The 12,872-nt window shown below is 43.1% G+C and overlaps 1 protein-coding gene across 1 annotated transcript; it reads right to left on the reverse strand.

Annotated features, from left to right (window-relative positions):
- Positions 1-11,606: 11,606 nt before the first annotated feature.
- Positions 11,607-12,557, reverse strand: LOC107525757 (olfactory receptor 7C1-like). The gene has a single exon (XM_016197995.2). The coding sequence runs from the start codon at positions 12,537-12,539 to the stop codon at positions 11,607-11,609; it is 933 nt and encodes a 310-aa protein (XP_016053481.2). The 5' UTR covers positions 12,540-12,557.
- Between the last annotated feature and the right edge of the window lie 315 nt (positions 12,558-12,872).

Consider the following 12,872-nt stretch of genomic DNA (forward strand, 5'->3'; position numbering starts at 1 on the left):
AGTACATCAGTGTACCCTTCCCTCTCTCCTACGCATCGCCCAGGATTCCTGGGCATGAGCAGTCTTGTTTCTATCATTATTAATAGAGAGCAGGCAGACAGCTCTGGTGGGGGGGGGGGGGCGGGGGTGTAAGGGGGCTGGGCAGATTGAGCAAAAAAAGAAAAAAATAGAGAATTCATAGACATGGACAACAGTGTGATTGTGGGGGAGGATGGGGGGAGGTGGAAGAGGGGACAAAAGGTGATGGAAAAAATAAAAGAAAAAATTCATAGCTCTCGTTATTTATTCTTTCTATACTTTCCCCATGATTCCTCTCTATTTTTCCATATTTTTGCTCCTTTCTTATCTTGGTCAGATTCTTGAGAAAATAGAGTGACTATTTAATTTATTGTCCAAACCAGGGTATTTTGTGTGGGGAGCCGTTGTGGCCCCAGGCATGGAGGAGCTGCCTGGGTGAGCTGCAGATGTGCTCCCCTGCTCCCTGGGAGATGTGGGTGAGCTGCTGTGGCCCCAGGCACAGAGGAGCTGCCTGGGTGAGCTGCAGAAGTGCTCTCCTGCTCCCTGACCCAGACCTTGAGGCACCAAGGCGATACTAATTTAGCTTGCGGCCTTAAATTCTAGAAAGGCTTATTAGGAAGCTGGCCCTAGCCTGAAGGGTTAAGGGACAGTCAAGTTACATACCGAGCCAAGGACTCAATCCTTCCCAACAAGTTCCCATTAGAAGCCAAGACAAAGATAGTTACCAAGGTCTGAGCTCCTGCAGGAGGCAGGATGTTTACCTGAAGGTGTGTTTGTGCAGCCTGGAGAGAACTACTTTGTATCGGGCAAGGGGAAGGAATGCGGGGCAGGGTGCTATTCAGCAAAAACAACAGCTCCGGTATAAATTGAACTTGGAAAATAAACTCGGGGCTGCAGCCGTCAGGAGCTGCATTCCTTCCAATCCCACCTTTTTTGTGTCTGTCTTTTCTCCATCCTCACCCCTACTCTCAGGACCCTTCGACTCTGCCAGCGGGCTCCGGCAATTTTGATATTAAAATGGGACAGTATTAATACTGAGTTTGAATAAGTAGTTATCAACTGAGACTTTCTTAGCAAACTTGGGTTATACAATTCCCAATATTCCTGATAATCTTTTTCCCATTCCATCTAACATCTCCTCCATCAATTACATAGCCAGATATGAAACAACAAATCCTGTATAATTCCACTTATATGAGGCACCTAAAGTGGTCAAATACACAGAGACATAAAGCATAAAGGAGATTAGTGGTTGCCAGGGGCCGGAGGAGGGAATAGGGAGTTAGTGTTTAATTGGGAAGTAAAGAGTTTCAGTTTTGCAAGATGAAGAGTTCTGGCGCCGGATGGTGGTGACGGTTGCTCAGCAATGTGACTACTTAATACCACTGAACTGGGCACTTAAAATAGTTAAGATGGTAAATTTTACATTAGGTTATTTTACCACAATAAAAGAAAAGATGCCCTGTTAGTAATGAGGGACACATTGCTCCAAGTGATGGGTGGACTACTTAGCCCTCAGCATCAGCCCCCATAGGGACCTGCCTCAGCTGCAGAGACCACCTTAACCAAGGTCATGTTTCCTTCTGGAGCAGCCCACATTCCATGACATTTGGCCCCTTGGCACCAATTCCAACCAACACTGAAAAATCATCCTATATCCAGACCTTCCTGGTGATTTTAGGAGGCCTTTGATGGGCTTCAACTTGGCTTGATTTCTTCCACTGCCCTTCCTTGCAAAAAAGACTTTGACAAACCACAGAGTCTGAAGGAAGAGTCCCTGCAAGACTGTCTTCTCTTCAGACACCAGCCACAAGTTCAGGAGTCCCCAGGGCCATCCTCACTTCAGACCAGTTGGCCACAAATTCAAGGACTCCCTCACATTCAATAATTTGCTAGAATGACTCGGACTGAGGGAATTTCCTCAGGTTTAATAATTCACCAGAAAGAGTCGGTCACAGAACTTAAAGCAGTGCTATACTTATGATTACAGTTTTATTACAGCAAAGGAATACAAATTAAGACTAGTAAAAAGAAGATACAATAGGGAAATATCTGAAAGGTCCCATATGTAAAGCTCGTGTCCTCTGCACGTGATGTTTAGGTTAATTACCTCCTCCTGGCCACAATGTTAAGACAATACTCACAGTATTGCCAACCTGGTAGCACAACTGAGCTTCAGTGGCCATATTTTATTATTATTTTATTATTTTTTAATCTCACCTGAGGATATGCTTATTGCTTTTAGATAGAGGGGTGGGGGGAGAGAGGAAGAGGGAGAGAAGCATCGATATGAGAGAGAAGCATCTATCGGCAGCCTCCTGTATGCACCCCAAACGGGGATTGAACTCCCAACCTGGGTATGTGCCCTGACTGGAAATTGAACCCAAAACCTTTCAGTGTATGGAATGATGCTCCAACCCACTGAACAACACCAGCCAGGGAAGCCAGAGGTTTTATTAGGCTTCATTACATACGTGTGATAAATTGAATTATTGCCCATTTGGTAGAATTCAGTTTCCAGCCTTTCTCCCCAGAGGTTGAGCGGACATCACTTGGCTTAAAGCTCCACCCCTTGATTTTCACTCTTGGTCCTTTGGGCATAACTAATCCCTATCTTGAGTCTTCTTACTAGCAGAAACTATCAGGTTTGGTCCATGCTTCCCACCACAAATAACCAATCACTCCTGTCACTAGGGAAATTTCAAGGGCTTAAAGGTTGCCTCTCAGAACCTAGGAAAAAGGTCATATCTCTCTTAAAGTGAGCCAAATTCAGGACTACTCATCTTCTCTTCTACAAGTATTGATCCGGGAGCACTGCCTGGTGAACATCCTGCATGCTAATCACTGTCTCAAAGACTGCTTTGCTAGGAAGCCAACTTGGGATATCTTCTTACTAATAAAATTATTTTGGGAAGATTCTAAAGACTATTCCAAGGGAGTTCTTTGGATAATGTTCTACAAATTACAAACCCAGTGTTGTGCTCAGTGATGGGAAAATTCAAGGAGAGGAGAGAAAGTATTGAAATATGGGGGCAGTAGGGAAGTCCCATAGAAATCTTAATAAATCTAGACAAATATCACATGATCTCGCTTATACGTGGAATCTAAAGAACTTAATAAACTGATGAACAGAATAGATTCAATGACATGGAAGCATAGATGAGACTGACGAATGTCAGAGGGATGGAGGAGGGTGGGTGGGTGAAGGGGGAGAGAGTAACCAAAGAATTTATATGCATATATGCACAAGCCAAGGACACGGACAATGGTGGGGAGAAGGACTGGGGAGGGGGAGGGGACAGGGCGGAATGGGTCATTGGGGAGAAAAAGGGACATCTGTAATATTTTAAACAAAAATAAAATTTAAAAAAAAAAAGAAATCTTAATAAATCTAGAAGTTCAGACTCAGATATGTTGGATAGAAAGGGAGTGCAGAGTTTGATACAATAAATTAATGTAATATCTGCATGAGTATTATACTTCAAAAAGTTTATTTTAAAATATGAAACCTTAGGGTGTACATAAAGTGTGAGTTAAGAATGATAATTTGCTTGGACTCCCATCCTCCTCAAACTTCTAGAGGCCCTATGTTCCAATCATAAGCACCCGCCTGCCCCTGATTTTTGTTACCAGTTTGACCAGGTTCCCCTGATTCCTCTGTTGTTTGGATTTGGAGGCATTGGACAGGGTTCACGACAGTGTCTAACACTAAGGATATTTCTGCCCTCCAGGGAAGAGGAGGTTTCTGAGGACTGAGGAACATTCCAAGGCTTGTCCATTAGAATAAAGAGATGCACAGACAGGTGACATCAAATAGTGGAAGGAGCTTTAACTGCTGCTGGCAGACACACTACTTAACTTTTCTTGTTCCCGCTGTCAAAATTCACTAGCATATAGCTGCTCAGATTTTCAGGGGAGAAATCTGCCCTCTTCAGGTCACTCAGGCCCCCCAGTTTTTGTCATTTTAGGTTTTCTTTTCCTTTTTCCCCTGTACAAAGCAGTTAAATGACCTGAGCCTTAGTTATAGGCTTTTTCCATTCTTCAAAAACAGTTCGTATAAACATTTTGCTCTTACAAGAGTGCCCTAAATGGCCTCTCAGTGTTCACTTTCTTCTCCTTTACATGGCAACCAGGTTGATTTTTAGGCGTAATCAGAGCTTGTGACTTCTCTGCTTAGAACCTTCCAATCATTTTCTGTGATTCATAGAATAAAATCTGAACTCTTTGCCAAGGTCTATAAATTCTTCATAATTTAGTCTCTTCTATCCCTTTCCAGTTCCCTCAGTGGTCCCTGGATTAGCAATGTAAGCATCACCCTGGAGCTTATCAATGCAAAACTTCAGGCCCTACCCCAGACCTGCTGAAGCAGAACCTCTACAGCTGGGACCCATTACTGGCTATTCTATTACAGGCTAAATTTGCCTAGACATATTGGTTCTCTTGTAGTTCTTCAAACACACCACGTTCTTTGTAGCCTCAAGACTATTAAACCTAATTACCTATGTCTAGAATGTTCTTCCCCTTTCTTACTCAACTTTTCACTTAAATATCAGCACTTAAATCTTTAGGTGCCTGACCACCCACCTAAATTTTCCTGATGTTCTCTCCATCAAGTTAGTCTCTATTCTTCTATTATTGTTGCCTTCTGAGTGAACTCACGCATCTTGAGTATTATTAAAGACAATCATGCCCGGCCAGTGTGGCTCAGCAGTTGAGCATCAACCTATGATCCAGGAGACTGGGGTTCCATTCCCGGTCAGGGCACATGCCCGGGTTGTGGGCTCAATCCCCGGTCGGGGGCTCGCAAGAGGCAGCCGATCAATGACTCTCTCATCATTGATGTTTCTCTCTCTCTCTCCCTCTCCCTTCCTCTCTTTGAAATCAATAAAGGCTTAAAAAAAAAAGACAATCTTTGTACCAGGCTGTCTCCACTATTCTGTTCCAAGTTAAACTAATGCTGGTCATCAAGAAAGTGAGTTTAGCTCCTCTTCCAGTGCAAAGTTTTCGTGTGAAATGTGATATTACTGGCATAAACAAGCAAGACATTGGGCACTTTCACTGCCAAAAAATACTTTGGTAGGAATTTGTTATAAAGAAATTTCTAGAAAAGCCATTGATTGTGACAAAGAAAAATTGCATGAGATATAGTCAAACAGGTAAGAAAGACTTTAAGACTTTGCAGAGGGTGAGAAACACGATGGCGGTGTAGGTAACGGCTACATCCACCGCCTCCCGCAACAACTAAAATACAGAACTACCATCACTCAGAGCCTCCTGAGATCTGGCTGCACAGAGCCCTACAACCAGGGAACTGAAGGAGCATCGAGACCGGGAGGGGGGCGGAGACGTGGGCGGATCCGGCTGAATCGGAGACTCGCTGCGGGCCCACACCCGGTGCCGCGGGGTAAACCCAGGAGGAAATATAGGCGGTGGGGGTTTCCCGGAGGAGTGAGGGGTCCCAGCCCCACAGCAGGCCCCCAGCCCAGGGCTCCAGGGCCAGCAAGAGACATCCCCACAACTCTGGGCTGTGAAACCAGCGGGGACTGTCCCTGAGGGTCGAGGAGGCTGCGGGAGCCCCAGCAGCTCCTCTAAAGGGCCCGGCGCGGACTCACTCGGACGCTCCCTCTAAGCCCAGAGCCGGGCAGCAGCCTGAAAGGACCCGGGACACTCGGGGAGGAACTAACCTGCCTGAGATCCGGGCGAGAGGCGGAGGGGCGGCTTCCTCACAGGCAGAAGGGCTGGCGGAGCCCATGGCTCCTGTGGCGAGTCCTCCCCGCACACAGCCGGCAGGCAGGCGCCATGTTTGAATCGCCAGCACCTGACTCACAACTTTGGCCCCGCCCCGTGACCCCCGGAGGCCCCGCCCCTCCCCACCTGCAGCTCATCCAGGCCATTTCTGGGGGCTTTTCTATGCAAGTGGCCTCTCCAGCCCCATCCTTAGGACTTTCCTAAAATCTCTCAAACAAGCAGCAGCGGGCCCCATACGGCTTGATAAGTGGCCCCAGGCCTGGCACTAGCGGCAGCTGCATTGGCTCAAAGCTTGGCCTCTCCTGGACACCTCCAAGCCCAGCACAAGGAGCAGCCAACTACGGTTTGCTGTGTAGCTCATGCTGAGTGGCCCTGGGCAAGGCACTGGCACAGGCTGACTGTGCACCTCCCAGGAGGCCCCAGAGACAGTGCACCTGATGGGCAACTCAACCACCCTGGATTAAAACCGTACCACTTCCACGACTGACACACTCAAGGGGCACAGTTGGTGAACATCAAAGCACCACTGAAGTAAATCCTGCTCCACAGGGGTGTCTCCAGCACAGCAGCACTCTGGCTGTAGTTGCAGCTGGTCCTCGCAGCTGATTGGCCTGGCGGTCAGTTCCTCCCAGTGACGCCAACAGCAACCAAGGCTCCACTACAACAGGACAGTGCACACAGCCCAACAGGGGAGCACCTAGAAGGCCCAGCTCAGGTGACTGGGGAGGCTGAGCCGCTGGACCCTGCAAGACACTTACTACACAAAGCCACTCTGCAAATTCCAGGAGACATAGCAGCTCTACCTAATATATAGAAACAAACACCAGGAAGCAGCCAAAATGCGGAGGCAAAGAAACATGTCACAAAGGAAAGAACAGAAGAAATCTCTAGAAAAGGAACTAAATGAAATAGATCCAAGCAAGCTAACAGGTACAGAGTTCAGAATAATGGTTATAAGGATGCTCAACCATATTAGTAAGAGTATGATGAAAATAATTGAGAAAATCGATGACATAATAAAGTACCGATTTGAAATGAAGGCTACAGGAACTGAAATGAAGAATAATTTACAGGGAATCAACAGTAGAGTAGAGGACACTGAGAATCAAATCAGCAATTTGGAACACGAGGAAACAAAAAACACCCAACCAGAAGAGCAAAAAAAAAAAATAATCCAGAAATATGAATATAGCATAAGCAGCCTCTGGGGCAACTTCAAGAGGCCCAACACTTGTATTATTGGGGTGCCAGAAGGAGAGGAAAGAGAGCAAGAAATTGAAAACCTATTTGAAAAAATAATGACAGAAAACTTCCCCTACCTGGGGAAAGAAATCAACTTACAAGGCCAGGAAGCACAGAGGATCCCAAACAAGAGGAACCCAAAGAGGCCCACAGCAAGACACATCATAATTAAAATGCCAAAGGTTAGACAAAGAGACAATCTTAAAAGCAGCAAGAGAAAAGCAGTTAGTTACCTACAAGGGAGCACCCATACAACTGTCAGCTGATTTCTCAACAGAAACTTTGCAGGCCAGAAGGGAGTGGCAAGAAATATTCAAAGTGATGAAAAACATGAAACTACAACCAAGATTACTCTACCCAGCAAAGCTATCATTTAGAATTGAAGGTCAGATAAAGAGCTTCTCAGACAAGGAAAAGCTAAAGGAGTTCATCGCCACCAAACCAGCACTACAGGAAATGTTGAAGGGTCGTCTTTAACAAGAAGCTAATGAACAAAAGAATCTGATGAACTAAATAGATCCAGAGACAATGACCTGTGTAACAGATGATCATATTTCAGAGGGAAGAGGGAAGGGGGGTGGAGGGTGGGTAAAGATTAAAAAAAGAAGTTATATGCATATATGCATAACCCATGGACACAGACAATGATGGGGTGAAGGCCTGGGGAGGGGGTGGGAGTGAGGTGGAGGGGGTCAATTGGGGGAGAAAAAATGGGACACCTGTAATACTTTCAACAATAAAGATAAATTTTTAAAAAATTAAAAAATTAAAAGAAAAAAAAAGACTATTGCAATAGGTGTCAAGACTATTGTAATAAGGGAGAGAAATTGAACCCAAATGAAAGAAAAGACTAGAGAATTCTTTAAATTGTATGATTCCATATATATGAAATATCCAGAATAGGCAAATCTATAGAGACATAAGGTAAATTAATGGTTGTCAGGGGATGGGGGGAGTGAGGCAATGGGGAATGACTGTTGACAGGTTGTAGTTCCATGTTTTTCATCAGTTTTTTTATTTGTTAATTACAGTTGACATTAAATATCTTTTTATATTAGTTTCAGGTGTACAGCATAGTGGTTAGACATTTCCATTATTTACAAAGTAATATCCTCCATAATTCATCATACATAGTTATTACAATATTATTGACTATATGTCCTATGCTATATGTTATATCCTTGTGACAATTTAGTAGCTACCAATTTGTATTTCTTAATCTCTTTACCTTTTTCACCCAGTCCCCCAATGCTCCTAATCCCACCAACAGTACACAAGAGTTCCCTTTTTCCCACATCCTTGCCAGCACTTGTTTGTTGATTTATTGATAATAGCCATTCCGACAGTTGTGAGATAAGATTTCATGGTGGTTTCAATTTGCATTTCTCTGATGATTAATGACACTGAGCATCTTTTTATGTCTATTAACCACTTCTATGTCCTCTTTGGAGAAATATCTATTCAGGTTCTCTGCCCATTTCTTAATTGGATTGTTTGTTTTCTTGGCATTAAGTTGTATGAGTTCTTTATAGATGTTGGATATTAACCCCTTATTGGATGCATCATTGGTGAATATCTTCTCCCAATAGGTAGTAGTCTTTGCATTTTGTTGATGGTTTCCCTTACTCTGCAAAAACTTTTCAGTTTTATGTAGTCTCATTTATGTATTCTTTTGTTTCCCTTGCCCAAGGAGATATATCAGAAAAAACATTATTATGAGCAATGTCAGAGAGTTTACTGCCTATGTTTTGTTCTAGGAGTTTTATGGTTTGGGGTTTTACATTTAAGTCTTTAATCCATTTTTAGTGTATACTTGTGTATGGTGTAAGAAGGTGGTCTAGTTTCATTCTGTTGCATGTATCTGTCCAGCTAAGGCAGGAGGATTTTTAAACTAGGGTGAGCCTTAAAGGGAAAAGTATTCACAGGTGTTAGCAGGAGGTTCGTTAATGGGCTTAGGCCATCTGTGTTTGCTAATTGCTACTTGTTAAACTTAGGCTCTTATCCTCCTACAGAAGATGGAAGATGGGGATGCTACCTTTCTTGATCACTACATTTCAAAGAGAAAGCTCCCAGGTGTTTAACAACAATGTTCTTGGTTTGGAAAACTGACCAGAGGCTGGAAGAAAATGTATCTACATTTCAAGGGGACATGAAAATATCTGCAATGACAGTTTTCTAAAGTAAATGTGAACAAAAGATGTAATATACAACATGATGACTGTAGTTAACACTGCTGTATGACATATAGAGAAGTCGTTAATTGAGGAGATCCTAAAAGTCCTCATTACAAGAAGAATTTTTTCCTTAATTTTTATTGTATCTATATGACATGATGAAAAGTAACTGAATCCACTGTAGTAATCATTTCACAATACGTATAAATAAAACCATAATGCCATACATCTTAAAATTTAAAAAGATAAATAAATAAATGTACTAAGAAAAGAGAGCTCAGGAGCCTCTCATCAGGAGTAAACCTGTTTCAAGTTTAGGTAAGCTGAGGTAAATGTTAAATCAATTGATATCCAAAATGTCCACTGTTGTTTCAACTTTGTAATTCTTGGATTTTTTAATATGCTCTTATTAGTGAATTTCCATACCAAAGCAGAAGTTTTAAATTATGTTTACAAGTATCTTGCAGTCTAAACTCCAATGGCAGCAGTAACTGTGAGAGGCAAGGCAGACAGATTATTGAGCAACAAATCCAGAATGGCAACCAGGGTCTGTGACCCACATGTTGGATCTGTAGTGGTGGCAACATGTCATAGATGAGCAGACATCAAAAGTATTATTTAACTAAGAGAACCAAAAATATCAAGGACAAGTCAAGAATCAAAAACATCAAGGGTAGCTCAGATGTCAGCAACCACAATTGAAATTCATGATCACTCTGTAGATGAGTGGATAAAAAACTGTGGTATATTTACAATGGAATACTACACAGCTGTAAAAAAAAAAAAAAAAAAAAAAAAAAAGGAACTCTTACCTTTGTGAAATCATGGATGGACCTGGAGAATATTATGCAAAGTGAAATAGCCAGTCAGAAAAAAACAAATATCACATGATCTCGTTTATATGTGGACTAATGAACAAAATAAACTGACCAACAAAATGGAACCAGAGGCAAGGATACATGGAACAGACTGGCAGCTCTCAGAGGGGAGGAGGGTACAGGGCACTGGATGAAAGAAGGTGACGAGATTAGCCAAAGAACATATATGCATAACCCATAGACACAGACAACAGTGTGGTGATGGCCAGAGAGAAGGGCAGGTAGGGGCTGAGTGGAGGTGGGTAAAGGGAGGGAAAATGGGGACATCTGTATAGTGTCAACAATAAAAATAAAGTTAAAAAACTAAAATAAAATAAACCTGACTCCAAGTTTTTCTCTAAAAAAAGGATTCCATCTTCTGTTTTCAAAACCCAAGCCTATTTCAGACTCAAATCCTAGAGATTAATGGGGATGTGGTTCCCTCTTTTGGAAGCCAATTACACGGTTCTTTGAAATGGTAATATCCCTCAAGGACACCACTTGGTGGCAAGATGATTCCATCTGGCTCCTTCCATTCTAGAGTGGGCAGCGATTCATCTTTACAGAGATGAATATTTACACATTTATGTTTGCCTTTCGTGCCTTCAGTGCCTTGGCAAACACCACTGCCCTGAGACTTAAAACATCCAATTTCTTTACAGTGAAGAAGACATGCAAATAAACATACCATGTCAGGAGATCCACAGGTCCTAAGATATTCTGCATCACACGAGGCCTCTAAACATCACATACTTCACGTGGCAATTCTGTGACTCAACTATTGCTCTTCCAAATTGTAATACAGTGCTATCCTGAAACCATACTTAGGACTATGTCCCCTTTTCAGCCAGATTTTGTCACTGTCTAGACTCTCACATTTGAACCTCAGTGAATTTACCTGCAAAATTAGACCAGACTGAACAACTTACTAGCACCTGATCAAATCTAATATTCTGGGTCCTGTGGTTTTTCTATCTTTACTGATACATTTTTATAGTTTATTTTGGAAATGCACTAAGCAAACATATGGAAAAAAATTTCAACCTCACTAATAACCAAATAAATAACTTATCCATCTGTATTTTCTGTTGGACATATAACATGATATGATAAACCCTGAGATACAGAATTTAAGCTCTATGAGGGCAAAGTTTTTCTCTTTTTTTCCTTCTTTACTGCTGTATTCCAGACACCTACAACAGCATGGCACACCAAAAGTGCTCAATGAATATTGTTGAATGAGTGACCTTGGTAAGAATTACCAATGGTTCTCAATAAAATGCACCACATCATAATTCTTAGTCAACTGTTTCAAGCTGGTTCCTAAAGTGCCTGGTCTTGACCCGCAGGGCTGGAAATCCAAGCTGAGGTGCAGGATTGGGTAAGTAAAAGGAAGGCATGAGGAGAGCAGAACTGAGACTAACAGGGGAGTCACCGTAAGAAGTTAAGACAAGGTGCTTAAAAGGCAATTGTAACCAAAGTCACTTACAAAGAACGAATGAGAAGCAAAATCCAATGTGATTAAGAGGTGGGATTTCTTTAGCCAACTGCTGCTACCACTATCAGCTTAAAACCCCAGGACAAGTGTTCCAAGAACTTTTTGTAGGGCCCTCTTGATGTCCCTGTTCCGCAGGCTATAGATGAAGGGGTTCAGCATTGGGGTGATCACAGTGTACATCACGGAGGCAATCATGCCCCTCCAGGAAGGTACATCAGAACTGAGATACACACCAAGGCCTGTCCCATAGAATAAAGAAACCACGGACAGGTGGGACCCACAGGTAGAAAATGCTTTATATTTCCCAACTGCTGATGGGATTCTCAGGATTGAGGAGACAATTCGAATATAGGAGAAAAGAATTCCTGAGAAGGGGACAATGCCAAGAAGGCCAATCACCATATATAGCAGGATGTGACTGATGAGTGTGTCCGAGCAGGCAATAGCGAGGGCCTGAGTGAGTTCACAGTAAAAGTGTGAAATCACCCAGTTAGTGCAGAAAGACAGCCTCAACATCAACAGACTCTGGATCAGGGAGTATGTTAAGCTGATGGACCAGGACACGAGAACCAGGAGGCCACAGAGGCAGGGGTTCATGATGACTGGGTAGTGCAAGGGGTGACAGATGGCCACAAACCGGTCATAGGCCATCACGGTGAGGAGAAAAGTGTCCATAACTCCGAAAACCAGGAAAAAGTACACCTGGGCGATGCAGCCTGCATAGGTGATGGCTTTGCTCTGTGTCTGGATGTTCACCAGCGCTTTCAGGACGGTGGTGGAGGTGAAGCAGATGTCAACAAAGGACAGGTTGGACAGGAAGAAGTACATGGGGGTGTGGAGGCGGGAGTCAGAGCTGATGGCCAAGATGATGAGCAGGTTCCCAAGTACGGTGACCAGGTATATGGAGAGGAACAGCCCAAATAGGATGGGCAGATGCTCTGAGTCTTGGGAAAATCCCAGAAGTAAAAACTCTGAAACACTTGTTTGATTTCCTGGTTCCATGTTGCTGACACATTGGCTAGATGATGGAGGAAGGAAAACAATCGGAGAGAGACTCTAGATTATTTCTACTTTTTAAATTTCTTAAAGTAAATGACTGGACATAAAAGCCTTAACTACAAAATTTAGGAATTCTATATCCTGTTATTTGTTACAGGCAACGTTTTGCAATGTCGATCAACCCTTGAGACACTCATCCATCTTCTTCCTCTCTGGCTTAGTATTACCTCTAAACAGCGAAGAGCAACTTGGAACTTAAAGAAGAAATGGTTGTACTTGCGCTAACACCAATGTGGAACATGAGGTCTGGTGGAGGTCAGTGACTTGATCTGGGTT

The sequence above is a fragment of the Miniopterus natalensis genome, chromosome 4 (genome assembly GCF_054644295.1).
Source record: "Miniopterus natalensis isolate mMinNat1 chromosome 4, mMinNat1.hap1, whole genome shotgun sequence".
Lineage (NCBI taxonomy): Eukaryota > Metazoa > Chordata > Mammalia > Chiroptera > Miniopteridae > Miniopterus > Miniopterus natalensis.